Here is a 26,524-nt window from a genome sequence, read left to right on the forward strand (position 1 = left end):
CCTTTATTTTGTGTGGTAGCCGGAAAAAAACAAAACTATTCATTCATTCATCCAAAATCAGCAGTTTAATCCTTTCTTAGTATGTGTATGTAACGTGGCTCATCATGGGGTTTTAATCATAATAATAATAATAATAAACCTTAGTATCATGCTTCTTTTTTTTTATAACAAAAATGACTTATGCTGCATTCGAGGATGGTCGAAAGTCGGAGCTTTCCGACTCCAAACCAGGAAGTGTGTACGGGAACGCCCCCTTGAACTCGGAAATTCCACCTGCGAAGTCGGGGGGGGGAAGGACCCGGACTTCAGCGACGGACTACACGTGACGTCACTCTACAAGGACGACTCCTTTGGAAACACAAACCGTGAATAATAAAACACAATTTACTCGAGTATAAAACGATCGCCTTCTTCATTCATAAATATTCGACATAACTTGACGTAACAAAACGTACATGACAAGATGCCGCAATCTCCTTGCATGGAATTATAAGGACGTCCAAATGAGTTTTGAGGACCAAAATTAAAAACAATTGATCACTTTTTGGTTGTTTATTTCGCCTCAAACACTTTCAGGTCGGAACTGGCAAAAAACAACTCTGGTATATCCGACTTGCGACCATCCTCGAATGCAGCATTACGATTACATCATGGCTTGGAACTTTTAATTGAAAAAAAAAAAAAAGCCTGTTTGTGTATTTTTAAGCCTTGCTTATTTTTTTTTTTAAAAGCCATCAAGGCTAACCTTACTTTGAAACAACGTGATCTTTGTTGCGAGAAATGTTTCGATCCAGGTGTGCCGTGAATGCCGTGAAGGTTTGCGTTTGTGCTCGTGTTTGGCTCGCAAAGTCGGTTGTCAATCAAGTCGCCGCTTCCAGCTCGGATGGATTTCGGCAGACAAGTCGTCCGCCGCCTCACCGGTGAGAGCTGCTTCATTCGAATAAGGAAAAAGTTGTGACCTTTTGCTCCTCGCTCGTCCGATGACGTCACGTGACAGCCACACAAAATCATCACGACACCACAAACCCAAAGTCGCTCGTTTTTTTGGGCAGCTTTTTACTGTCGTCCGAGTCACGTAAAAATGCAATAAATATTTTAACCTTTCAAGCTTTTGTTTCCCCGCCGAGATTATGTACAACAAAACTCACCTGACACACTTGAAATGCGGCATACAAGCCACTCTTACCGTTTTTGTTTTGGTACCTGACGGGCTCATTTACACTATGTACATTATTAGCAGAAAAAAAAAAGTTACGACAAAAACCCTTTTGTCGTTTTCTTGAAGTGTTTTTTTTTTTTGTTGTGTTTCCCGAAGTCGGCACCGAAGCGTAAGCGAACCGAGTTGAAAGAGCACCAGGGACGAAGAAGCTTCCTGACGCTTCCTGTCAGGAATGACGGAAACACCCGGGTCATGATGGACTCGCTAACCAATTTAGCAGCACCGAATTCTGCCTGGAAACAGCCGAGCAGCGCGGCAGGTTTACGTCGAAGCGGCACTCGAGCGAGCCCCCCCCCCCCGCGTGGAAAGTCAAGGTCGACTCAGCAAGGTCGACTCTGCTGTGGAAACTCCAGTCGAGTTCTCGTCGGCACTCTGGCAGTCTCACGTGGAAGTTGTGGCTCCAGTCACCAGGTTAGAGGTTAAAGGTCGAACCGTTACTCAAGCAGTCCTGTGTGAACATTTTCAGTCTAGTTAGTGATCCAAAAACCTGAAGTGATCTAGTCAGGATGCTAGCAGTCGAGGTTGTAGGTTGGAAGTCTAGTTTGGAAAGTCCGACTCTAGCGGTCTACCTCGTATTGAAGGTCCTGCTGAAGCCTGCACACAAGCGGTCTTGTGTGGAAGGACGAGGTCTAGTCGGTCCTCTAGCAGTCTAATACGGAAAATCTCCGTCGAGTTGAGATTTTAGTAGTCTAGTGTGGAAGGAAGTCTTCGGTCTAATCAGCACTTACGAAGTCAAGTGTGTAAGGTCAGCTTTCTTGCAGTCTGGTGCGGAAGGTCGAGGTCTCGTCGGCACTCTAGCAGTGTAATGTGGAACCGAACCGGACCTCAGAGTTCCGAACAAGCAAAGAAGAAAATTACAGTTTTTTTGCTTAGTCCGTCATTCCGACGGCGGCACGCGTTGGACTCGCCACGTTCGCGAGACGAGTTCGCAAGTAGTTCTGCTGCACTTGGAGTTCAAAGACAGAAACAAACACGGAGGACGTCACATTTTCAAGGCGCCCCGTTTTGAAAGCACCGAGGACAGAGCGACCCCACGTCGGTCACTCTTTGGAGGTCGGATGAGGTAACCATCGGCGGGCCACAGAAAAATCTTTGTTGAAAAAAAAATGCAGTCTTTCAAATGCCGCATTGCTGGAGATGATGTCGTGCCACCGCTTGGTCACCGCTCAGCTGTTCATCTGGAGTCCCTCTCGGATCCTAACTGGTCCCTTCTTAACTTTGCGGCCAGCGGGCCTAAAGTGCTGTTGGGCCTGTGCTCCTTGGGGGAGGCGTCGCCTGGAGGTAGTAGAGGCCCCGGGTCGGCGATGCCGCCCGTGGGCGTCGGGGCGAAGGCGGCGGGTGCCCGAGTGGGCGGCGCCCGGGTGGGAGGAGTCCTGGTGGTGAAACGTGGCCGCCTGTTGACACCTTTAGTGGTTTGCGGTGGATCCTGAGCAGACGTGGGTGGCGGAGGCTTGAGGGAGGCCACGTGGGAATTGCTGGAGGTCTCGGGTTCCGGCGAGGCTTTGGTGGCGTTGGAGAGGTCGGGAGAAAGCGTGGGCAGGTTCTTGTTGCACGATTGGCAGCAAAGCTTGTTGTATCCTGGGATGGAGCAGTAGCGGGCAAGAACTTCCATTTGGCAGAAGATGGATTTGTCGCCCTGGCAGGCCTCGTCTAAGAAAAGCACAAGATGAGCATCACAGACTTTTGGAAGCGTTTATTGGGTCGTGGTGCCGGCGGTGATGGCTTGAGTGAGCGTTCGCCACCACAGATGGCAAATCCAGGTCCAGAAAGTTCAAACCCTGCCACAGTTTGGCTTTAGCCCCTCGTGCTAGCTCCCTAGCAGGTAAACAAACACCTGGGGAGCTAGCTAGCTCGCCAGCTAGCACAAGGGGCTAAAGCCAAACTGTGGCAGGGTTTTTACTTTCTGGACTTGGATTTGCCGCACGGAAGGAAGCACGTCAAAGGTGGACGTGAAAGTTTGTCCTGCAAATGGAAGATTTTCTTACTTGACATGATTTGAAGCACAGGATGAGCAGACACCGTTTGGTGCAAGGCTTCGTCTTTGATGGTCACGTTCTCCAAGCCAAAAGGGGGCGTCGGTTGTCCTGGAACAGCAAACACGATGTCGATAGCATCCACGGAAATGAACCCAAAAGACGCCAAAGTGGAACCATATTTGGTCACTTAATAGAATATGTACCCTCAAAATGGAACCACATTTGGTCACGTCAATGGCCCTTATGTTGGTCTACAGTTGCTCACTTGCTGTCAAGTGGAACCATATATGGTCATTCAATGAACCCACATTTGGTCCCCCTTGGGGAACCACAAAAGGTTAGCCTAGTGGAACCATAGATGTTCACTAATGGAACAGCATTTGGCACTAAAGTTCCCACTTCATGGAACCATTGTTGGTCACTTATTAATAGAATATTTGCCCTCTAAGTGGAACCACATTTGGTCACTTATTTGGAACCTTATTGCTCACATGAGTTGCCCGCTGTGTGGAATCATATTTGAGCAGTGGAACTCTATTTTGTCACCCAAGCAGTGATTTGGGGGGAACCATATTTGGTTACTTCATGCAGTTGTATTTGGTCACGAAAGAGATCACATTTCGTTACCCAAGTGAAACAACGGTGGTCACTTCATGGAACCACATTTAGTTACCAACGCGGAACCATATTTGGTAAACTTGCGTTTCTTCTCAAACTTGTCTGTCCGAAAACCGCTCGGCGAACCAACGTGCCGTTTGTGTGAGCGTACCTGGACAAGGAGCGGCGAGCTTGCAAATGAGCACCGTCTCGGGTTTGTCGGCGTGGCACAGCGCCGCCGTGTTGTCGCTGGCCTTGCACACCACTTGCCTTTGCTGGATTCCTTCGCCGCAGCTCGCCGAGCACTGCAGCGCGTCGCGCGCAAACACATCGTTAAGCGCGTCAAGCGAAGATCACATTTCAAAGCACTCGATGGTCGAGTCGGCACTCGACCAGTTTCTTGTGCAAGGTTGAGGTTTAGTCTTGCTAGCAGTCGAATGTGGAAGGTCCACGTCTAGTCAGCACTTTGGCAGTCTTGTTGAAGGTCCAGGTCTAGTCTTGTCAGCACTCTCTAATCGAGTCTACTGTCTGCAGTCTCATTTGGAAAGTCTTGGTCTCGTCCTCAATTGAGACGTCAAATGCGGATGGTGCGGGTCGAGTCTAGTCAGCACCCGATCAAGAAGTCAAGTTTGAGGTCTAGTCAGCACTTTACCAGTCTAGTGTTGAAGATCCGGGTCTTGTCGAGGCGGCCCTCTAGATCTAGTCAGAACTCATTTGGAAGTTCTACTTGTCACTTGAGAAGTCAAGTGCAGATGGTCCAGTTCTAGTCTCGTCAGTATGGAAGATGAGTCCTGGAAGAGTCCGTCCTGGAAAGTCCAGCTCAAGTCAGGACTCTGGCAGCCTGGCAATCACCGGCACCCAAAACACCTCACCTGCGACCACGCCCCCGTCCTCCACTGGGCGGGGCAGGCCGTGTGGTTGCAGGCCCGCTTGGGCTCGGGCCGCTGCTCGCTGCAGTGTTTGCTGTGGACGGGCCGGCCGGTGCCGTTGAGCAGCGCCTGCACGCACTGCACCGTCCGGGTCTGGTAGCCTTGCTTCCCGCAGGTCTTGCTGCAGGCGCCCCAGCCGTCCGCCACCCACCTGCGGGACACCGCACGGGGTCAGTGTTCGGTCCCGGCGCCGTCCGCAACGGACGTCTTCCGGACCAAAGTGGGCCTTACGTGGGCTGGCTGCAGTCCTGGACGTTGCAGCGTTTGCGGACGGCTTTGGGCTTCTTGTTGCCGTCGCAAAAGTTGCGATGCACCAAACGGCCGTCGCTTTTGCGCCTGCAGCCGTATTTGGTGTACTGGACGCCTGGCGGGGCAAAAACCGCAGTCAAGGAACGGGACCGTTGAACCATTTCAGATGCTGAGATGACATTTCAACTGCGCAACATCTGGGGGAGTCTCATTTTTGTAACGTTAGAGGATTTTTAAGGTTGTCTCATTTTACTTGAACAATTTTATTTTTGGGGGCTAATGCGGTTTTGTGGGGATTTTACGATACCTCAACGTTAGGGGTTTTCACACTCGTCTTTTGGGGGATTTACGGTCGTCTTATGTGTAACTTTAGGGGATTTTTTTATGTAGTCACATTTGTAACTAAACAACTTAATTTGGTCTTTAAAAAAAAAAAAACCTTGCCAACTTTTGGGCCATTTAATGTCGTCTCATTTTACGAACTGCGAGACTTTGGCCGTTATTAAGATTGTGTTGTGTTGACAAATAAAACTTGTGCAGCATTTCCAGCATCTGTATTTTAAGATGCGGAATTTTAAAGGGATTTACCGTAATCTAATTTTAACCTGCACAACATTTGGGGTTTTATTCTAACCTGTACGACTTTTGGGGATTTGCGGTCGTCCTTTTTTAACTCTTTGACTGCCAGACGTTTTCAGAAAAGGGATGCCGTTGGTGCCAGCCGATTTAAGCATTTTTGACTGATCTTTCAAGGTCCATAGAAAATTATGTGTTTGGACTATGGAAATGCACATACTACCAAATGAAAGATTGGACTCTCGTCTTTCATCAGAAAAAAAAGTTTGTTTCTACCTTATTCCGTTTTTCAGTAATCAACAATAGAAAATGGTTAGTTTCACCTCTGTTTTGAAAAAAACGTATTTTAACGTCTTTGGCACTCCTCCATAGGATTTTACTAAACGTTATTTAACGTTTTTGGCAGTCAAAGAGTTAATGTAGTCTAATGTTGACCAATGAAACTTGTGCGGCCTTATTTTAAGATGGGCAATTTTAACTTGGCATCTTTTGGGCGATTTCGGGTAATCTGATTTCAACCTGTGCAATTTTGTGGCGATTTACGGAAGCATAATTTGAACCTGCATAAGCTTTTGGTGTTTCCGTGGTAACCTTATTTGAACCTACACAACTCCAGGTGTGTCTTGACACTTGTTTTCTTTGAACTTGCGTAACTTCATTATTTCTTTTTTTTTTTTTTTTACCGCAGTCTGATCTTGAAGTGGACTTCGTGCAGTTAGTTTCGAGGACCCCCGATATTTCTCGAAGTGTCGCGTCTCGAGCGCGAGACCCTCACTGACCTCCGGCGCAAGGTTTGGAGCACTGCGACCAGCTCTTCAGCGCCCACTCGTACGAGTCCAATTCCGCCAGCAGAACGTTGTTGTTGGTGATGAGCGGCAGGAGGTCCTCGTGGATGATGTACTTGTAGGTCAAGCTGACCTTGGCGTCGCCTTCCCCGGGGACGACCTGCCCGCCGTCAAGCCAAATCAGCAAGAATGCGGCGCGAGCGCGCAAGCGGACGTGTGCGCGCCGGCGGACCGACCAGCACCAGGATGGCTTCGTGCAGCGGACCGGACGTGCGCAGGGTCTCCTTGCCGTCCTCCAGCGTGTACTCCCACTGCAAACCGTTCTCGATGAAGCTTTTGGACTCGGCGTCCTCCATTTTGCCGTTGAGGATGAAGTTGCCCGTCACTTGATTCTTCACCGCTGCCGGCGGGAAAATCACAATCAGCCGTCAGTTTTTGGAAAGAAAGCGCTGAAGACGTCCGTCACGTACCCGAGTACGGACGACCAAAACGGGCAAAATCAGAAATGAATATACAGAAATATATTATTTATACTTTTAAGCGACGGGAAAAATATTTCCGGATCCCGCAGAGCACATCATGCGCCCGTTTGGACCTTCTGACGGGACACGGCCAGGAGCAGGTACTCAAAGTTTTTACATTTGGTGGGAAGCGTTTCGGCCAATGAAAAGACTCCATCTTCGTCTTTGGGAACGACCCGCATGCTTTGTTGTTGTTGATGTTTTTGTTATTCGTTACTGTGAAATCCTTTGACACTTTTGTGATTGAACCGATTACAATTTAGCCGTTGAGGCGACCCAATTTTTTGTCATTGTGTAAAATGTTTGACGTAATTATTCAACAACCTGCAAACATTAGAATGGGAATAACTTTTCTTTTTTTTCTTGATCAGAAAAAGCTCATCTGAGGAAAAATGGTGAATTGCTTCGTGAGTGTCATTTTAATGAGAGTGTGTGGACTGAGGTCAGCTAAAGTAGCTCTTGACCCCCCCCCCCCCAAAAAAAACACATTAATCCTAATAACCGATGTGCCCTTGAGATGAAAAGTGAAGCAGCAGGTTGTCTCTGGCGGCTTAATGGCATTTTTTTTCCCTCCTCCAAATGATTCATTGCTAATTTTGCAAGGATTTCAGTCTGCGACGTTTCCGTCAAACGAGTCAAGTCTGCCTTAAATGCACTTTGAAATTCAAACACAAAAGCTTCCATCTCACCGATGACATGCGGGGACGTGTCGTTCTCCCCGATGACGATGTGCCGGGCGCCAATCGGGATGTCGAACATTTTCAGCATCCCTGGCGACAAGACACTTTTTGCATTTCTTGACAATTCAAAGTCATTTTCACAAAGCTTTGGCAAACAAAAGGCCTCCAAAAACGTGTTTTGTTTGACGAGGCCTCACCGTTCTTTTTGGGCGTCTTTGTGAGCGTCAGCTTGACGGTGCGGCAGTGCGAGTTGTCCCCCTCGCACACGCCGCATTTGTCCTCCTCCTTGTACGAGCCCACCTCCTTGTCGCAGCCGACGTGCTGGGAGCAAAAATGGAGGTCAGAAGGTCACCAGCTTGGGAGATTAGCGTCGAGACACCATGACGTGGGAGACGAGCTCATCAGAGACGCCGCAGAGATCAAGACAAAACAAACCAGCGGGAGTCAGCCTTCAATGTGCGGACAACATCAAAAACAACGACAGCGTTCCTGTTGCTGACGCCTGATCCTGCGGTTCGCTTCGTCTTCACCAGGAAAAATCAAAATACAAACACACGCGGGCATACCTTGAAAAAGCCAACATAGTTACTTTGCTGATTACATGACTTGAAAATAAACTCTAGTAGCTTTACGGATTACTTGACTTTCAAATGACTGATTACTTGACTTGAAAAGTAGTTTAGGTACTTTTCTGTTACATGACTTTAAAAGAAACTTTGTCACTTTACCGATGACTTGATTTTAAAAGTATCTCAAGCTTACTGATTACTTAACTTAAAAAGTAACTTAGTTATTTTACTGATTACTTGACTTGAAAGTAACGTGATTATTTTACTGCTTTCTTGACCTTCAAATTACTGATACTTGACTTTAGAAGCAACTTAGCCACTTTACAGATGACTTGATTTTAAAAGTATCTCAAGCTTACTGATTACTTGACTTAAAAAGTAACTTAGTTATTTTACTGATTACTTAACTTAAAAAGTAACTTAGTTATTTTACAGATTACTTGACTTGGAAGTAATTTGATTATTTTACTGCTTTCTTGACCTTCAATTTACTGATACTTGATTTTAAAAGTATGTTAGTAACTTTACCGATGACTTCCCCGAGCGAAGTAACACACGGGACGCGTGGCTGCGCGTACGCCGGGTCACGCTCGAGCGGGCTTGCACGCACGTACCAGACACTCCCCTCGTGCGCACACGCTGAAGTGGTCCGTGTAGCTGCAGCGGGTTCCGTCGTGCATCACCTGGTTCATGAAGACCACCTCGCCCGTCTCCTTGGACCTGCAGCTCAGCTCGCACTTGCGACTCTCTGCCCACACAACAAGGCGACTCGTGTGTGTGCGCTTGGCACGATGTCCGCCGCTTTTGCCGCTTTTGCCGGCGTCTTACCGTCGGGGTGCTCGTGAGGCAGCCAGGTGTGCTTCTTGTTGTTGTGATATTTGTTGCTCCTCTGGAGGCACTGCTGAGCGCGGAAGTCCTCGAAGGGGCCGGCGCATTCCTCCGTGTTGCACATCTGGTAGTCGAAGCCGGAGCCGGCGCATTCGCGGCCGCCGTAGGCCGGCCTGGCGCAGAGCAACACAAAGCACGTGGACGTTACGTCGTTCGCAAACTCCCGCGGTCCAGCGATCCCGTGACGGGAAAGACACGGCAATTAAACACGACGAGCAAATAATACAAAATAATTGTCATGATGTTAAAGGCGGGGTCGGCCACTCACGGGGGGTCGTTGCACTGCCGGCTGCGCGAGCGAACGCCGCCCCCGCACGTCCGCGAGCACGAGCTGAACTTGGACCACGAGCTCCAGCTGCCGTCGTGGCCTTGCGGTTCCTGGCTGGACCTCCAGATGCAGTGGCCCTTGAAGCACCACTTCACACACGCACACGCACGCACGAAGACGAGCGTTTAAGAGCACGACTGACGCATTCCCAGCCTCGACTTTCAGACCAAAAAGCTCCTAAACGTCGTGTTTGCGTGAAGAAACGAGCTTGACGTGCCGCCAAGCCAAAACGCCAAAATGCCAAAACGCCAAAGTAAAGGCTCAGTGTTGCTTTTGTTGTCCAGTCAAAAGCAAGCATCTCCTTTTTGTTTTCAGTTTATAACAATAAAATACATACACAAATAAAATGCATGCAAAAAAAACATGTTTAATTGAATTGTATAGCCAGGCTTTTTATTCTAAGGTTATTTTAAAATATAATGATTGTGAAATGATGTGCTTTTTGTGTTCTTAAAATAAAATTTTGAGTTACTTAATTATAAAAAAATAATAATCAAACCATAAAAAATGCATATTAGTAGAATTTTTTTTTACAATAATTAAATATATGACTGCTTTTCAATAGAAATGTTTGTTTTACTTTATTTATTGCTCTACATTTCTTTTTTTATGGGAATTTTTATTATTATTATTAATTAACCTTAATTAACCTTTTTTCTCGATTAAAATAAAAAAAATATCTTTTTAATTAAATACATTTTTTAATTAAGTAATGTTACATGTATTTTTCAGTTAAAAACACAAAAATGGAATTAAAAAAGGAGACTGTATATATTGTTTTAAGAAATAGAAGTATTTTAAAAGCACTGCAATAAAAACGTGATTTATTATGCTTTTTGTTTTTCACATCAAAAAAACAAATAAACATATGCGTGGGGGGGGTTCAATAGAAATGTATTTTTCTATTTTGTTGTATTTATTTGTATTCTTTAGGTTTAGAAACATAAAATAAACTTTAAAAATGAAAGTGAAGCGCTGTATATGTTTGTCAAATTTGCCGCCATTTTGCCTGACCTTCCCGGGCGCGCATTCCGTCCCATCCACCGGCGGGCCTTTTTTGGTTTTGCAGAAGTACTGGTTGTCGGGGTGGCTGCACCACAGCTGCTTGCAGGGGTCGAAGGTGCGGAACTGGACGACAAAGCAAGTTTTCAAACACTCCGTAATATCAGACTGTTTTGGGGCGTGTTTGATTTTGTGGTCCTTACGGCCGTGCACATCTTGTAACCCACGCCGAAGTCAAATCGGCACTGCTCGTCCATGGAATAATTGATGCCGGGGAGCTCGGGAAGTTTGGGCCACTTGTGCTCGAAGGGATCGTCCAGCAAGCAGTCGTAGGAGCTGCGGGGCCAAACGCAACGCATGTGACAAAAGGAACGGGCCCCGCGGGGTGGGGGGGCAATGTGGGCGAGGGGGGGAGGGGGGGCAATGTGGGCGAGGGGGGTACGCACTGGATGTAGCGAGCCAGCTCCTGCTTGCTGCAGCGCGACCAGTGGTAGCGGTGGAAGGCGGCCTGGACCAGCGGGGCCATGATGCTGCCCATGCCCGTCTCGTCGGCGCAGCGGTTGCCCTGCCCGTCGTGCTCCATCCCCAGCCTGCCCGAGCACAGGAAGCAAAAGCCATCAATCTGCTTCATATGCCAGGGCAACAACGAGGCGCTCTAAGGGACCACGGCAGCAAGACCACAGTGACTCGGAATGAATCCGGTTACCGGGCTGGAAATGAGGAAGCTGTTGAATGCCTGGCGGCCATTTTGTGAGGGGGCGACGCATGCACTCACACGTGTCCGGTCTCGTGGGCGACCACGAAGGCGGAGGAGAATCCGTCCTCGTGGTTGAGGGTGCAGCTCCTCAGCGGGTGGCACATTCCCGTCACCGGAGCGTAACCTGGACAACGGCAAGCGCCCACAACGACAGGCTGTACTTATGACCTCAATTATGACACTTGGCGGCCTGATTGGCGTCAGGACTGCGGGTAACCGTGGAAACGCATCGTATTCGTTCAAATCATTTCTATCCAGACAATATTGTTTGTTTATGTGCGGCCGATGGCTTGTCGTGTGTTCTTGCTGGAGCAACGCGGCAAAGCCTGCTCAGTCCGGACTTGATCTTAACCTCGAGGCAAAGACGCGGACAAACAAATGAACAGCTTGCAAAGTTAAAAGCGCCGGCACGTCAATCAACTCGATCAGGAGGTGTGCAGCGATGCCGCTTCTGAGGTGTTTTTGGCATGCAGGTCAAAAGCAGAAGGAAAAAAAAAAAGCCAGGCGGACAGAAAAGGCCAAAGGCTGAGCGAGCGCCAACGCTGGTGCAGTGTTTTGTTTTTTTTGCTGTCAAATGGACGAATGGATCCAGCGTTGAGCGCGACGACGACGCCATTTCTTTTATCCGGCAGGCGGATGAAAAGATTTCAGGACGATGAAGACGTTCTGCCTTTGCACAGCAAAGCCACATTTCGATAAGCAGCAGCAGCAGCCAAAATATAGCACTTTTCTTTTTTTCTTCAACCAGTGACGCTGTTGTTTTTTGAGCCAACCTACAAGATGAATGAATACCAAAGAAGGAGGGAACAACCACTAAACTAACTATCTGACAAACTAACTAGCCACATTGAAAAATAATAAAAGAAAGACATTTGAAGACTAGCCAAATAAATGATGAACAGACAAACAAACACAAACTAAATAACTTTGACTAAATGGTTAAACATCAACGCTATGCTCGGGCTAAAATGAGCTAACTTTAAATGTGACCGTTTTATCCTCTAGCTAGCTGAGCTTAATTATTATTATCATCTGCTGTTTTACCATGTGGCGAAATTCCTAATTGTATATGCTAACTAACTTGCAAGTAGATTTGATTCAATGTTTTCATACTATGCAGTTTCATTTGCGAAACAAATTGCTAACTACCCGCGCAACCAATAAACAAGCTAACTAAAAAGATGCATCGCTAACTAAATGAGATGAAACGGTCTGGCAAGCTTCATTACAGTTTCATTGCTAAACTGCTTGCTAACTTGCTCAGTGACAACAAACAAGCTAACTAGATTTGATTACTAACTGACAAACCTTTTCATTAATAGTTTAAAAAAAATTGCTAACAAGCTACCTAAATTTGTTAATGACAAAGTTTGAGTTAAGTCTAGCTAACTAACAAGTTAACGTAACAAATGAGTTGAATGTGATTCCGTTCTGCTCGGTTTAATCTTCTGGCTCACTAAACGGTTAATGATGATGTCATCGGGGACGCGTGCTCGGGCAAATGTTTTAGAAGAACAAGCCGGGAGCCGGCGCCAACCCTCTCCCGACTTTCCTGGGAACGTCGTGCGGATTCTTATTTGAACGCCGAAGCGTCTGCCTAAAAGTCAAACTTTGACAAGCCGGTGTCATCTGTCTGCTTAGCGCGGGCCGGACCCCCACAACCGGGTTGAACCGGCACCGACCTTCCCCAAAATAGTTGCCCGGCGACCCCAATTGTTGTGATCGCAACACGGCCGTCGTCGAGGCAACGGCCGGCCGGCAGGTAAAACGGGAGCCGGCCTTCTAAACATGACACGTGCGCTTGAAAAGATCACAACAAGTTCAGCCGCCAGACGTTCGAGTCGCGCAACAGAGGAAGTTCTGTTGTCGCCGGGCACGCTTGGGAACGCGCGGGATCCAAAATGGAGGCCCGCACGTACGTGTGAAGGCTCACTTATGCTTGTACAAACAATTTCCTGACAGACTTCATTCTGATTTTTCCCTCCATGCCAAAAACGTTGCGCAATCCACTTTTTTTCACTGTTGAAGGGGGCGGCGTCAAACGTCCGGTCCGGGTTCCGGAGAGCTGCTCGCGCAATTGACCCATCGCTAAAAGCCACGCGGAGTAGAAAGTCACAAAAAAGCTTCTTTACTTTTTGTCGTTTGGCAATTAAAGGTTTGATATTTTCAAGTTCAACAGTTGGATAATGTTCGTGTGACACAAATATTTTTAATTATATTTTTGGGGGGGGTAAAAAGATGTGGATTTTTCGAGATAAAAAAAGTACAAGATTTTAAGATTAAAAGTCTGTTTTTGAGATGAACGTAGTCTTTTTGATAAAATGACATTATATATAAAAATGTTTTTTTTTTTCTATAAAACGGGTTGAAAATTATGAATAAAAAAAAATAAATAAAAGTAGTTTTTTTTTTAAAGTTAAAAATCATGTTTTGTTTTTTAGAAAAAATATTTCTCAGATAAAAAGTCATGTGGTTTTTCATTTTTGTTATATTTTGAGCTAAAAAGTGGTTTAGCTTGTTAGCGAAAGGTCAATTGTGCCGCAAAGGTCATCCTCCGGACCCCCCCCCCCCCCCCACTTGATGCCGGCCCCTCGTGAAGGCAAGCAGAATTCAGCAGTCGGTCTGCACAGGCCTCGATCGAGCGGACGATACAGTACCTTGCATACCTGCGGGGCCAAAATCTTGCCTGGTGAGGAAGATGGCGTGGTCGTGGTAGTCGGCGAGGTCGGGGTCGGCGCGCTGCTGCGTGTTGGCCCAGCGGCAAACCTGCTCCAGGCTGCGCGACGGGTTGCCGCGCTCGATCAGGTTGATCGACTGCGCCCGCGACAAGCGACAAAAGCAAACAAAAAGCAGTCAGGACAACTTGGCAGCAAACAAACGCCGTTTTCAGCCCTTCATTTCTTTAACCAAACACTAATTTCATGAATGCCGAAACATGTCAATGAAGGAACGCGATGCATTGCCGGGAGAAAAGGTTGATTTTTTTGCCGCCCAAAAATAAAGTGTAATTGCATTCCACTACAGTAGGTGGCAGTGTACAACATTATTCACTCTGGGGTGATATTGCGCAATTGCTGTTTAGTTGGTTAGGGTTAAAACAAATAAACAACAATAACAATTTTCTAGTAAAAAAAAAGTTTTCCATTCATCAATGGAGAGAAGAATCCATTTTCAAAATATTTGACAGCCTCTAAAGCAGTTAAACGTGTTGACAATTTGAGAACCGTCTCTTGAAGGGTCTGAAATGCGTAAAAATCCGTCTCCGTCTCCTCAAGTCTCAGGAGACATTAAGTCGCCTTTAGATCTTTTCAGACAAAAACAAGTGAAAATTGTTGATTTTGTTCCAAATCGATAGTTGCATTGTGGATGTCAACACTTGCTAGCTTTTGTGTTATTTGATTAATTGCAATAAATCAACGACTGGACCGATTATTTAATGACATGTATTTAATTACTGTTAAATAATTCCAAATCAATTAAGAGTAAAAGTGCAGCTTAATGAATGCCACAAATATTTCAGCACTTGATGGGCCGTACTTATTTCAGCTTTGAGGTGAAATGTGTGTGCGTGCGTGCGCGCGCGCGTGAGGTAGCGCGAGGCAGAGCAGAAAACTTGACGAATAGAAATTGGCAAGCACGAATATTTCCACAAAAAGCAGACATCCCTTTGAAAACCCGGACGAGCCTCGCAAACTGTTTGGGATCCACAACAACAAAAAAAAAGCAGCTCGGAAAAAGTGAAGGAAGGCATCTGTGAGTGAATGGTGGGGGGGGGGGGGGGGGCAGGGGGGCGCTTGGAGCGGGCGTACAGGTTGGAGCTCATCGCAATTTGGCAAACAAACGGCGTTCTGCTTTGACAACGAGCAGCAGGGAGCATCCTGCGAGCGTTTGGACTTCTGGAGCTCAACTCGCTTCCGTCGATACGCTCGCTCGGCTTCCTGCGTCGGAATTTGAAAAAAAAAAGGATTCAAATGTTGGTTCGTTGCTGCCCTAAACCAAAGTCAGAGATTTGGTCTGATGCAAATGAGCAAAGCCGGTTACGTCATTAGAAACTTTTGACAAAACCAAATTGTTGCTTGAACACACAGCAATGAAAAACGGCAACATGTTGAGCAGCGGCTCTCAATTATCGGCGTTGCCAAGCCGAAGGTTAGCGCGCAGCTGCTATCATGCTAAAGTTAGCAGGATGACGACAGCGGGAAAAACATCCTCATCGTCGGCCGTGAAAAGTCAACGTTGGAGACTTGATATCGGCAAGTGATATGAAATAATACAAAAAATATGAATCATTTCAAGCTTCAAAAACAATTTGGAACTTGAACTCATGACTTTTACGGATGTGCATCGTCGCCGCTGTGCAAGTCGTCACAATAGCAACTACTACTTTCCTATTAGCCATTGGCTGAGGTTGCCTGAATGCTAACGTCCATTTTTGTTGCCTTACCTGCCGATAGCCGACCATGATCATGCGCACCAGCACGATGTTGATGTTGCTTCCCAAAGACTCGTCGTGGTAGATTTCGTCAACCTGCGAGTAGAAAACGGATCGAAGGATTTCAGTTCTTCGATGAAAACAAAGTCGTTCTGTCGATTGTCAGCGAAGGTTTGCCCTCAGCGAACTTGAAAATCAAATTGAAGGCGTGCTGATCTGCTGGCAAGGCGCCAGTGATGTTATGTGCGGGTGGGGGTGTGGGGGGAGGGGGGGGCAGCTGACCTAGAAACGTGTCAGCTGCTACACTCGATGACGCTGTGGAATGCGCAACACGCGGCGCCGCCATTCCCACCCGTTGTGACCTTGACCAGTTTTATTTTGGACAAAAGGTCGCTGGCGCCGTGTGACTCGGGTCGGGGCAAGGTCACGTTTGTTCACGTGAGTCGGAATAGGCATGAAGACCGCTGGAGGTTTTGGATCCAAATCCTGGTCCCCCCCAAGAAAGTCTGTCGTTTCCCCTGAGAAGTTTGAAAGCATTTTGCTCCCGGCGCCGTCATCGCAAACGTCGGCCCGTTTACGGGAAAGTTTGACAAAAGAACTGCTCACAAACGTCAACGTTTTTGCAAAATGTTTCCGTTTGCTTTGAAAAGAACGAAGCTGCCGCCGATGGTCAATTTCGCCTCACGCTGAAATTGAAAAGGAGAAACGATTGTTGCGTTCCTGATGAAAGGCGACAATGACATCCCCCGCGGGATCGGACACGGGTCAGCGGGTCGTCACCACGGCCCCGAGGCAAAGCGCTTTCATCGACCCGCCGCTGGATTGTCTTGTTGACGGACGTCAACATCTGCACGCGCTCGCTCAGCCGAGACTCACAATCGACGGGAACCGAATCCAATTTTCGGACGCTTCTTTTTTCGAACCTCACAATCTGCCGTCCAGGAACAAAAAGGTGCAGGTTGCGACCTTTGCACATGAAAAATGAGCGCTTTCTTCTCTGGTCCAAATGAGCTTTGGGACACAAAAATTGTGTGAGCAAATATTGGATTGACACATTATGGGTCACTTTGACCCCATTTTATGGCTTGTTTTATACAAAATGAGCCCATTTTTGACCCAAAGTTGAATCAAATGAACCCAATTAGAGGATGGGTCCATTTTTGCCCCAACTCTTTTTAGAGTGCAATCAAGGTTTTGTGGAAATCAAGCAAACAACACGCAGACCAAGATTGGAGTTTTGTAGAACTTGTCCGGGGCTGAATGAGACCTGAATATGGCCAGAATCCAAAGTGGAACCGTCCTCTGCTATTTCACTTTTAAAGGGGGACGCAACCGGTAGACTAGCAAATGCTGAAGTTTCAGATGATCCGCCCCTCCCCCCCCCCAGATGCAAGTTCCTGGTCTGTCCTCGGGGGCCACGTGCGTGCGTGCAGGATAATTGCAAAGCCAGGAGGAACACACACATGTACAAACACACACACATGTACAAACACACACATGTACAAACACACACGGACCGACTCGGGGCAGGAATCCGCCTCCAAATGAGAGAAGCAGCTGCGGGCTGCAGGCGCGAGAGAGCGAGGGCGTGCGTCCCTGGCTTGCATTGGCGACATCGCATCGCGCTCGGCCCGCCGCCGCCGCAACAACGCGGCCATTGTGCGCTCGCCGGCCACCTTGGCCTCGCAAAGACAGGATGTTGCGTCATCAATCCCTCGGGGAAGAGAAGAGTTCCTCCAGGTGGTACAATGGCCGCCCGGGGGGAGCAGGCAGGGGTGGGGGGGAGGAGCGTTTTTTTTCAACATGGCCCCGGTTGATCTCTTATACTCTGCTGCCACCTGCTGGCCGTTTTTGTCATAACTACCATTGCTATAAGCAATCTATTCTGAGGCTTCATCAGAGTCTTCTGTATGCTCTAAGAAACGTATAAATACGTCTTTGGGAACACCGTGATACTAAAATAGAATGTATGAATACGTTTTGGGGAGCAATCGAGTTCAAATCAGTAATAAAATGAGTGGCAAAACTCTGGCTGATAGTGGATGAATTAAGTCCAGGCGTTGAATCAGTCCTCATCCTGACAAGTATATGTACTCATCTTCATCCTCATCCTCATCTTCATCTTCATCTTCATCCTCTCCACATCCTTAATGAGGCAAAGTCAAGACGGTGAAAATATGAAGACATCCTTTCTTGTCAGTCCTCTGAAGCTTTCAACGCTTTTAGCTTTCAACGATGGAACTACAACACTACCCCCCCCCCCCCACCAAGTCCACTCTTTAATTGGGCCGCTGCAGCTTATCAGACCACCGTGAGGGTTCTGGCTGGTAACTGTTACCGAGTGAAACCAGCGCCCTGTGAAAATCTGACTTGAGGGATTTGGGACACGTAAGGAGATTACGGTGGAAGGAGCTGCTGGAGTCCGTAATGAATGAACTGAAGATTTTTTTCTTTTTAACCTCTCCTCTAATCCATAAACAATATGGGAAAAAAAATAGCAAAGGCGCGTTGGTCAAAATGATACGCGACGGCGCCAACTTACGATGTTCATGAGGGTCAGCACGTAGTTCTGGACGTGCTCTTTGCCGTGGAATCGCACCACCGAGTCGTCCACGGCGAGGAGCACCTCCATGTTGTAGTCGTCCTTCTTGGCGTGACGCCGCCTGCGTTCCGCCTCCGACGCTTTGCGCTTCAGCAAATTCACCGCCGCCGGGAGGGACGCGATCCCAAAGTTGGACACTGCGACGGCGAGCAGAAAGAAAATACTCCAGTCATCAATTCAATCCTTTTCTGCAATCACATTGACAGTTGATCTTTCCTCGGTCGATTCACAAGAGTTCGGTTTGATTTCGATTTTTTTTTTTTTTCGATTTTCTTCAATTCTATCCTTCTGAAATATCAAGTTTTAGTTGAAAGGATTGCGTTGATTCATGAAAGCAACGCGTGTTATAATCACTGAAGCGTTACACAAACATTTGACATCAGCAAGGATGAGATGAAAATATTTGGATCATCTCTAGTTCAATAATTGTAAATATAAATGAAAAAACGGTCTTTCATAATTGTAAGAAAAGTCTTTTCAATTCAAGAGAAGAGTACGTTTCAAGGAAACAGAAAAATGTGGCTGTTAAAATTCGATTTTCTTATGAATTAATGGGAAGTCATAATCGAGTCATGGTTTGATGATGGATTATTCCATTTTTTTGAAACCCTAGAAATGAAACCCCAAAATGGAGTGCATCCGATTGCTTCTCCTCCTTCCCAACTTGTGGCAGATTGCAGCAATTTGTTGCCTCTGCTCATTTTCAAGACAAGGCTGAAACCAACGTCAGAGTTGCAGGAACGACGGCGGGCGCTTTTGTGAGCGACGCAAATGAGAGAAGCTGAATTCATGGATTTCGTCAAAAGCTGTTAAGCTGCCGGTCGCAATTTTCAGGAAGTCTTTCGGGTTTCTCTTGGAAGGCGAAGAAGCTTCGCATTACATTCTTTTGTCAACACTCCTTTAATGCATTTTTCTTTTCAAAAGAATCTTTTCTCTTCGCTTGTCTCGTTACTGCGCGTGCAAAACATATCCTCGCTAACAGCGGAGGTCGCTTCCGTCTCGACTTTGACGGACGCTCACATTCTCGGCGAGCGCTTCATGACGCAAAGCCTGGAAAAAACACACGGACTGCGGCAGGTTTCCGTCCGTCGATCCGGGTCAGTACAGACGGTCCTTCTCGGTCTTTTTCCCGGCTCGGCGTCATGAAGCGCTCGACGCAAATGTGAGCATAACGTCAACGAGCGGCCGACGCCGACGGAAGTGCTCGCGCCTCTGATGGCGGATTTTCATTGGCGTGATCGTCTACAAATAACGATGACGCTGGCGCAGGTCCAACCGAAGAAGAAATTGGCAATACTTGAAATTGCTCCCACTTCACATCAAGAACCAAAATGCGACCTTTCAGAACAAGCACGGCTCGCTGTGTGTTTTCAACCGGCTTTTCTTTTTTGTATCCGTCATCCCTGTTGCCGGGTCATCCTTCTTCTCGTACTTGCTGACAACCTCGGCGAATGTCGGTCAAAGCAGTGAAAAGATTTCCCATCTGGGTGGTCTTTCGTCCGCCCCCTTTCAAGTCCCAACCTTCATTGTGGAGCTGGTCGCCGCGTCGGCCCGTTTCCCGCTTGACGGCCGAGCGGCGGTACACCACGTGCACGCGACCCTTCGCCTCCGCGTCCTGCCGGCCCTTCTCCAGGGGTTCGATGAAGAACTCGCCGTTGTCGGTGCGGATTAGGCCCGCCTGCAGAGTAAGGAAAGAAAGAAAAAAGAGAAGGCACGTCATCATCATTGCTTTCTTATTTCTTGATCTTTTTCTTTTTTTTGTGAGTGCGTGTGCAAGTTTGTGCTCTTTAATTCACCTGAAACCAGTTATAAATCCCAGACCCTTCCCCTTAACCGGATACTTCAGGTCCCGCCAGAGTTGTGAAGTTGTCAGGAGACCAGAGGAAGGATCAAAGGAAAGAAAGATGAAGCCCCAACCAGACGCCACCTTCCACCCACAGAGTTACAAATCCAGAATCTTTCACCAACCCCAGAAACATCTCAATTCCAACAGGTTAGGGAGACAACAAGAGACCAGAGGAAAGACTAAAGGAAAGAAGGCTAGATGAAGCAGAGTGAGATCCACAAAAACGCCAATCCAGCGACCAGTTGGGGAATCAAATTCTTTTTGCGTTTCAGCACATGCTGGTGTGGCGGATCCGGCACGCGTGGGAGCCTCCACCGAAAATCACTTTTCTCCAAGATAAGAAAGACTGTCACCCTGACGGACACTTTCAATTTCTCACGGCTTTCTGCCAACGCGGTGACCCAAAGCGCAATCAATATTTCACCTCCTTGCGTCATCTTGGGATTCCATCCCCGACGAAAGCGCTCATTTCCTGTTTCCAGCTTTTCTCCGCTTGCTCATGGGCGGAGTGTCGCATGACGCTGCTGCGATCGTGACCAACCAGGTGGGGTCTGTCTGCGAAGGTCCAGCAGTCAGACCCCCCCCCCCCCCCCCTTGAGAAAATGCGTCAGCGGGTAAGTATTGGGATGCTTTCCAAAGAGCCTGCGGTGGCGACGAGCAGCTGCGTTGGGAAAATCTGCTTTCCTTGACGGTTGCGTCATCTTTGCGCTCGACACCTGAAGCCAATTTGGGATGTTCGAAAATCTTGCATAAGCAGGATCTCAAGTTCAAACGGCCGCTGGCAAAGCGTTTACACCAAAACCAGCAGACGTTCCCACACATTATTTCTCCTCACCCTTCGCTTCTTTATCACTTGACTGCTTTTTGCTCATTTCCAATTCTGAAATGGAGCTTGTTGAACACATGCTAAGAAAAAAAACCCTTAGCAGCCCAAACAACAAAGACAGATTGAAAAGCTTGCACTTTTTTTCCCCAGCAGGCAGAAAGCAAAGCCAGAGAACAACGGCCCCCACAAAGACGACATTTTTTCATCTCAAGACGTCCGACGGCAGAGCGGAGGCGGAAAAAAAAAAAAAAACACCTTGCAGGAAATGCCAAGTAAGACTTCCTCTGCATTTCATCGGGGGGGTGGAAAGCGAGGCAACATCTGGAGAGCGGAGACGAGTGTAAACACAACCAGACCGACGGAAGAAAGTCGGGTTTGGCTGTTGGGCTTGGGGGGGGGGGGTGGGGGGGGGTCAAGGGAGCCGGAGGACTTGGCAAGAAGTAAGGGTGGTTAACTCTTGTCAACAAAAGTGGGGAAAAAAAATTACTAATAAAAATAGTTTAAATGAATTTTTGACGTCTATAGTCGTCAATGGCAGTGAATAAGTTAAAATCCAAGTAACATGACTGATCAAAATAATAGACGGATGAATCCAAATCATGGATGGATGGATGAAAGAAACACCAGCAGAAAGATGAATGAATGATTGAATGAACGAATGCTACTTTTGGACCATCAACAACGTCCAGAAGTTGATTTCATTTCAATTTCTCTTTTATGAGAAGGAATGGAAGGAAATTCATGCTCCAGTTTTTCAAGGTGACTACTTGAACTTGACATTTTGACATTTCAGATGTCCTTCCATGAATGCGGACAAATGCAATCCATATGCTGGAAGGCAAAAAACAAATAAAAATCAGACATGAGAAGTTCGTGACAGTTGCCAGTCGTGATTTGGAAATGATCGCGCAGCGGCAGGATTAGCGCTTGATTCCTTTGGAAATCACAAATGACGTCGACCTTTGCTCAGGACATCCACAAACTTCGGTGAAGTGGGACAAAAACTTGACTTCACTCTTCAGGACGCCCTCGAATGAGAAGAGAAGAGAAATCTCACTTACGAATTACTCTCTTTAACCATGCATATATATATAATTTTTTTATCTTATTCAAACACTCGATTATTCAAACACTTTTCAGTAGGATAGTAAAATGTTCTGAAGCTTTAGTTACCTTCCACCAATTCCATTTCTAAAGGCCAAGATACAATGTCTCTCTTTCATCAAAGTGTGTGAGGAGCCGTGAAAATAAGATGAGCGCACTTGAGATGTGAAGAGTCCCGCATTTGCCGTTTTCATCGCGCAGACTCAATCGCTTTCTGGCCCGATCTTGAACCGCCGACCGTGCAAGCAACAGCGTGCGCAGACACGTCCGTCCGTCTTTGTGTTACTGCGGATGTGATGAGACGCGGGGGGTGGGGGTCAGCGGAGGGGGGGGGGGGGGGGGCAGCACACCGAAGTGTGACTCAGGTCCCGAAAGTGTTCATCATCCTGTACGTTGTCTAACATGAGCTCGAATGGAAAGTAACCAAGGACAAAGACGTACGTCACTTTTTGAGGCTTGACTTTTATTTTGAAATCAGATGGCTGTGCATTCTTCTCCTTACATTGTCCAAATTGGTTAATTTTTTAAACCGTGCGGTTGACAAGATGACAAAAAATTTAAAAAAAAACGTCAAATAGAGGGAAACGGAAGTCAACTGGCACAAGCGTCAAAAAAAATGTCATCTGAAAAAACACAAACTTCATGTTTTTTTTCCCTCTCCAGCCGTTCTCATGAGCTAATTTTGTTAGCAACATGAAGCTTTGATCGCATCAAATTCCAGCCAAGCTAGCTACATTACGACATGTCGCATATTGTGACTCGATTTTTGTCTTCTTCAAGTGTGAACACAATGAAAGTCAGTAAATTGTTTTGTTTGCCGTAAAGTTGTTTTGTCGTCGTGCCGGTGTTGTCAAAACACATTTTCAAGTGCGCTATGACGAGCAGCACGCAGGCGCCCTCTAGAGGCACGTCAAAGAATCACTGAAAGAAATACATGTTCAGTTTACACTTCGGCATTCCCAGCGGCCGACAATAATAAATGTACTTTTGAAGAGAAAAAGCCTCTTTGTGACTTCAAGGCAAACAGCTTGTCCGGAAAATGTATTTGACTTTCAAATGAATCTCTTCAAGTTTTTTTTGCACAACTCTCACAAGAAAAAGGAAGAAAAAAATCCGCTTGATGCTCAACAAGGACGTCGACATGTCGACCTTTCTGTCAAGCCGACTGAAGCTTTGCAATGAACGACTTCATAGATTTGAACCCGACCTTCGCAACTGTGAGCCACATATGCTAACCACTTTTTTTCCCACCGCGCTGCCCCGTATTATACGGCAAATAAATCGCTCCCTAAAGTTTTGGACAATAAATGAAGTCTTACAAAATGTCAATTGAATTGAAATGTGAAGATTTGACTTCACCCCATGAATGAAGTTCATTAATGAAAGCATTCATGTGAAGCCAATTAGGGTACGAAAGGCATCTGGATCTCATGCAGGAGCTAATTAACGCTGAGCGTCATTAAGCATCTTGACTCGGTCGCTAATTAGCATGCGCGCTACTTAACGTTGTACTCCATCAATTTGCATCTGCTGACTGAGTTCGCATCAACGGGCTTGAAAGTCACGGACCTCGTTTGTTTCCAATGAATGACCTCCGCCAAGGCCTGTTCTTTAGCGGGCAGGCTAATTCCAAAGTCCAGCATCTGCACCTTCGTTTGGATTTTGCTCATTTCATTTTTGCCCGCTAACTAACACCCTTGCAGGCTTGTTGATTGGTTAACAGGCTACTCGACCGACTCAAACAAAAACCAGCTCTTGCACCAGCACCTTCGTCTCGATCTCGTGGAAATGGATGTTGTTGTTTTGCATAATCTGAGCAACGTAACCTCCCCCAGGGCCAGTTCTCTGGTTAGCAACAAAACAACAAAAATCAAGTCCTGTCTTTGCGCAAACCGTCATCATGATCCGCTTGTGGCGGTCATGGCCGATCGCTTGTACACAATCCTCGCCCACTGACCTCCCCCAGGGAAGCGGCGCGGCGCTTACCAATCCGTCGCAGTTGCTGATGGCCACGGTGGCGTGCGGCATGTCGCTCACGTCGCCGGTGAACACGCAGTCGCCGCGCAGGCGCTCCTCGGCCTCGGCCCGGAAGTCCTCCTGCCACTCCAGGGAGGCCCCGGGGCCCACCAGCCGCCGGTTGGCCCTCAGCCGCAGGTGCAGCTCTTTGCCCAAGACGGTGACGTTGAAGAACAAGAAGTCGGCGGCCGGCGCCGGCTGGTCGGGAACGCCGCGAGCCACTCTGCGGGTGCCGCCCCGCCTCCTCCTGCCGCCACTTCCTTCTTCGTCCACGGAGAGCACGTGAGACCGGAAGCGGCCGCGGGAGTCGGTGCTGAAGGGAACCATCAGGCCGTAGTCGCTTAACTTGCCGGAGAGTTTTTCTGCAAGGAGATTCCAAAAGTCCGTCAACGCCGTCGACATCCTCGCAGGCAAAACGTCTGCTAAAGCATTCACAGCGCCAGAAATCAATTGAATCCCTTCGGAAAAAAAGTGCTGTGAATACTCGGCAGAGTTGATTTTCATTGATTTGCCGGCCACTTACCGTGTGGCCCCGCAGCCAAAGGCGGCTCCAGTGTTTCTGCGCCGTTCGCTGGACCTGCACCCAAATGCGATTTGGTGGAAATGAAATGGATGATTTCCTTTTTGACCTCCGCCAAGGCCTGTTAGTTAGTTAACAGGCCACCAAAAACAAAAATAAGGCGCTGGATAGGCACCAAAATGTCATTTTCTGGACATGCTTGATGCTGCTTTCGTGTATTGAAAGCTAACTTGCTAAATAACCGACTAACCTCTGCTAACTTTCCATTGCACCCCATGGATCAGGACCCAACTAACTAACTAGCTAACTAACTAATGCGAATTTCTCATGGCACCATAAACTTAAGCCCTGGATCTGTACCCTTGTTCAGGTTAGCTAGTTAGTTAACTAAGAATTAGTTAACTAACTAGCGTATCCAACTAACTTCCGACTGCTCCATAAGACCAATCCCTGGATCTGCACCCTTTTCTGGGTCAGCACCAAAATGTGATTATGTGGAAATGCTGAATGTTTTTGCGCATCCCAAATCGCTAACTAGATAACTAAGCTCTGCTAACTTGAGATGGAACCTTAAAATAATGCCCCAAATCTGCACACTTATCCAGATCAGCACCGAATTAAAAAAAACATTTGGAAATATGTAAAGTAATGTCGTTTTGCAAACTCTACCAAGGCTTTGTCTTTAGTTAGCAGGCCACTTTCAATGTTGCCATAGCAACCAAAACAAAAATTGAAGCGCTCGTCACCAAAATGTCATTTAGTGGAAATTTCGCTGAGTAAACAAACTCTGCCAAGACTGGTTGTGAATTAATCGTATAGCGACCAAAACAAACAAACAAACAAAAAATCCCAAATGTACTTTGGTGGAAATTGGGTTCCATTTGTTTGTCCCCGAACCTCTGCCAAGGCTTGTTCTTTGGTTAGCAGGCCGCTTTGGTGATTAAAACACGACTACCTGCACCTTTCATTCGTGTCTTTTTTTTTCTTCCTTTTTTGTTTTGTTTTGCACAACCTTCCTGACTAGAAGAAACTTCTCTACCCAGGCCTGATGATCAAAGAGTTCAGAAACAATCCACATGACGTCCAAAGATGTCAACACAATGAAAAAGCCACTCACCAAATGTCCTTGCAGCAAAAGAAAGCTCCAGCAAAAGTTGAGTGACGGAAAGACACATGAGAAAGTGCACGCAGCCCATAGCGGAGGCTTTCAAGCTCCACTTTTTGTGCTGTTGTTTTTCTTTTCAGCGTCTCGAGTCGCCAAAAGCGATCGCCGGCAAGGACGCGGCGGCTCGTCCCGGGTCGCGCGCAGTCTCTCGGCCTGTGCTGAGCGCCGCAGACCGACGATGGGCCATCCGGGTGGGGGAGGGGGAGGGGGGGACCCGGGGGGGGGACAGGGGGGGACCCGGCGGGGACGGATGACCGACGGAGGGCGGCTGGGCCCGCAAACCAACAACCGGGAAAGGAAGGAAGGACGAAGAACGTCGCCTTTTGCGGTAATCCGGCGTCCGAGTCGCTGCCGTGAACTTTTTCACAAAGTTAACACGCTCGCTCCGTCCGACTGCAGCAACATCTGCAAGTCGTGCAAGCGCCGCTGTGCGCTCTGGTCTGCTGCGGCTGCGGGACACACGCACGCGCGCCCAAAAAGTGTGTGCGCGTTTCACCCCCCCCAAAAAAAAGAAAGAGAAAAAAAAAAGCAGCGCCTGCCTTGCCTTCCCTCCTCTCCGGACAAGCACTTTATTTCAACATGCACGGGCCCCCTACTACACTCAAAACTAAACAAAACAAAACTTTTTTTTTTTTTTTTTTTTTCCATCCAACGCAAGCCGCGAAAAACCACGCGGGAAGACGAGCTGACATTCCGCCATGCACGCGAGCCTTCAATGCAAAGTCTGCACGCACGCGCGTGACAAATGAGCGGCTGCGCCTTCCAAGCGACCGCCGCGGTTTGCTCCACCAAAAGAAGAAAGTTTCTCATCTGAACTTCTCGCGTGTTCTGATGAGCGACGCGTCAGACACGTGTTCGCCTCCCGGGATGTCATTAATGAATGCCAGCAATTTGCAGACGTTCTCTTCTGGGCTTGATTAGCACAAGCGCGCGTCTT

At 47.5% G+C, this 26,524-nt stretch overlaps 1 protein-coding gene across 2 annotated transcripts; it reads right to left on the bottom strand.

Moving 5' to 3' along the window:
* Positions 1-42: 42 nt before the first annotated feature.
* On the bottom strand, positions 43-26,262 carry adamts14 (ADAM metallopeptidase with thrombospondin type 1 motif, 14). Of its 2 annotated transcripts, none has more exons than XM_077549785.1 (23): positions 25,540-26,262; positions 24,426-24,479; positions 23,873-24,264; positions 19,632-19,788; positions 18,051-18,247; positions 15,521-15,604; positions 13,743-13,890; positions 11,095-11,200; positions 10,766-10,909; positions 10,523-10,655; positions 10,332-10,445; positions 9,258-9,406; positions 8,930-9,102; positions 8,716-8,849; positions 7,730-7,853; positions 7,542-7,622; positions 6,568-6,731; positions 6,326-6,491; positions 4,953-5,085; positions 4,665-4,872; positions 3,965-4,097; positions 3,205-3,303; positions 43-2,869 (listed from the first exon to the last, which is right to left on the bottom strand). In XM_077549785.1, the coding sequence occupies exons 1-23, from the start codon at positions 25,616-25,618 to the stop codon at positions 2,394-2,396; spliced, it is 3,648 nt and encodes a 1,215-aa protein (XP_077405911.1). In that variant the 5' UTR covers positions 25,619-26,262; the 3' UTR covers positions 43-2,393. The 2 variants fall into 2 exon arrangements, with proteins under 2 accessions (XP_077405911.1, XP_077405909.1); XM_077549783.1 differs by having other exon boundaries at positions 13,734-13,890.
* Between the last annotated feature and the right edge of the window lie 262 nt (positions 26,263-26,524).

The sequence above is a fragment of the Vanacampus margaritifer genome, chromosome 18 (genome assembly GCF_051991255.1).
Source record: "Vanacampus margaritifer isolate UIUO_Vmar chromosome 18, RoL_Vmar_1.0, whole genome shotgun sequence".
Classification (NCBI taxonomy): domain Eukaryota; kingdom Metazoa; phylum Chordata; class Actinopteri; order Syngnathiformes; family Syngnathidae; genus Vanacampus; species Vanacampus margaritifer.

What these genes read in the sequence shown, in the direction of transcription:
- adamts14 (XM_077549783.1), bottom strand. Translation starts at nt 25,618, where the DNA reads ATGGGCTGCGTGCACTTTCTCATGTGTCTTTCCGTCACTCAACTTTTG. An exon ending in ACGAAGCCATCCTGGTGCTG is followed by an intron (nt 6,492 to 6,567) that starts GTCGGTCCGCCG and finishes GACGGCGGGCAG; the next exon opens with GTCGTCCCCGGGGAAGGCGA. An exon ending in TGTGCTTCAAATCATGTCAA is followed by an intron (nt 2,870 to 3,204) that starts GTAAGAAAATCT and finishes TGCTTTTCTTAG; the next exon opens with ACGAGGCCTGCCAGGGCGAC.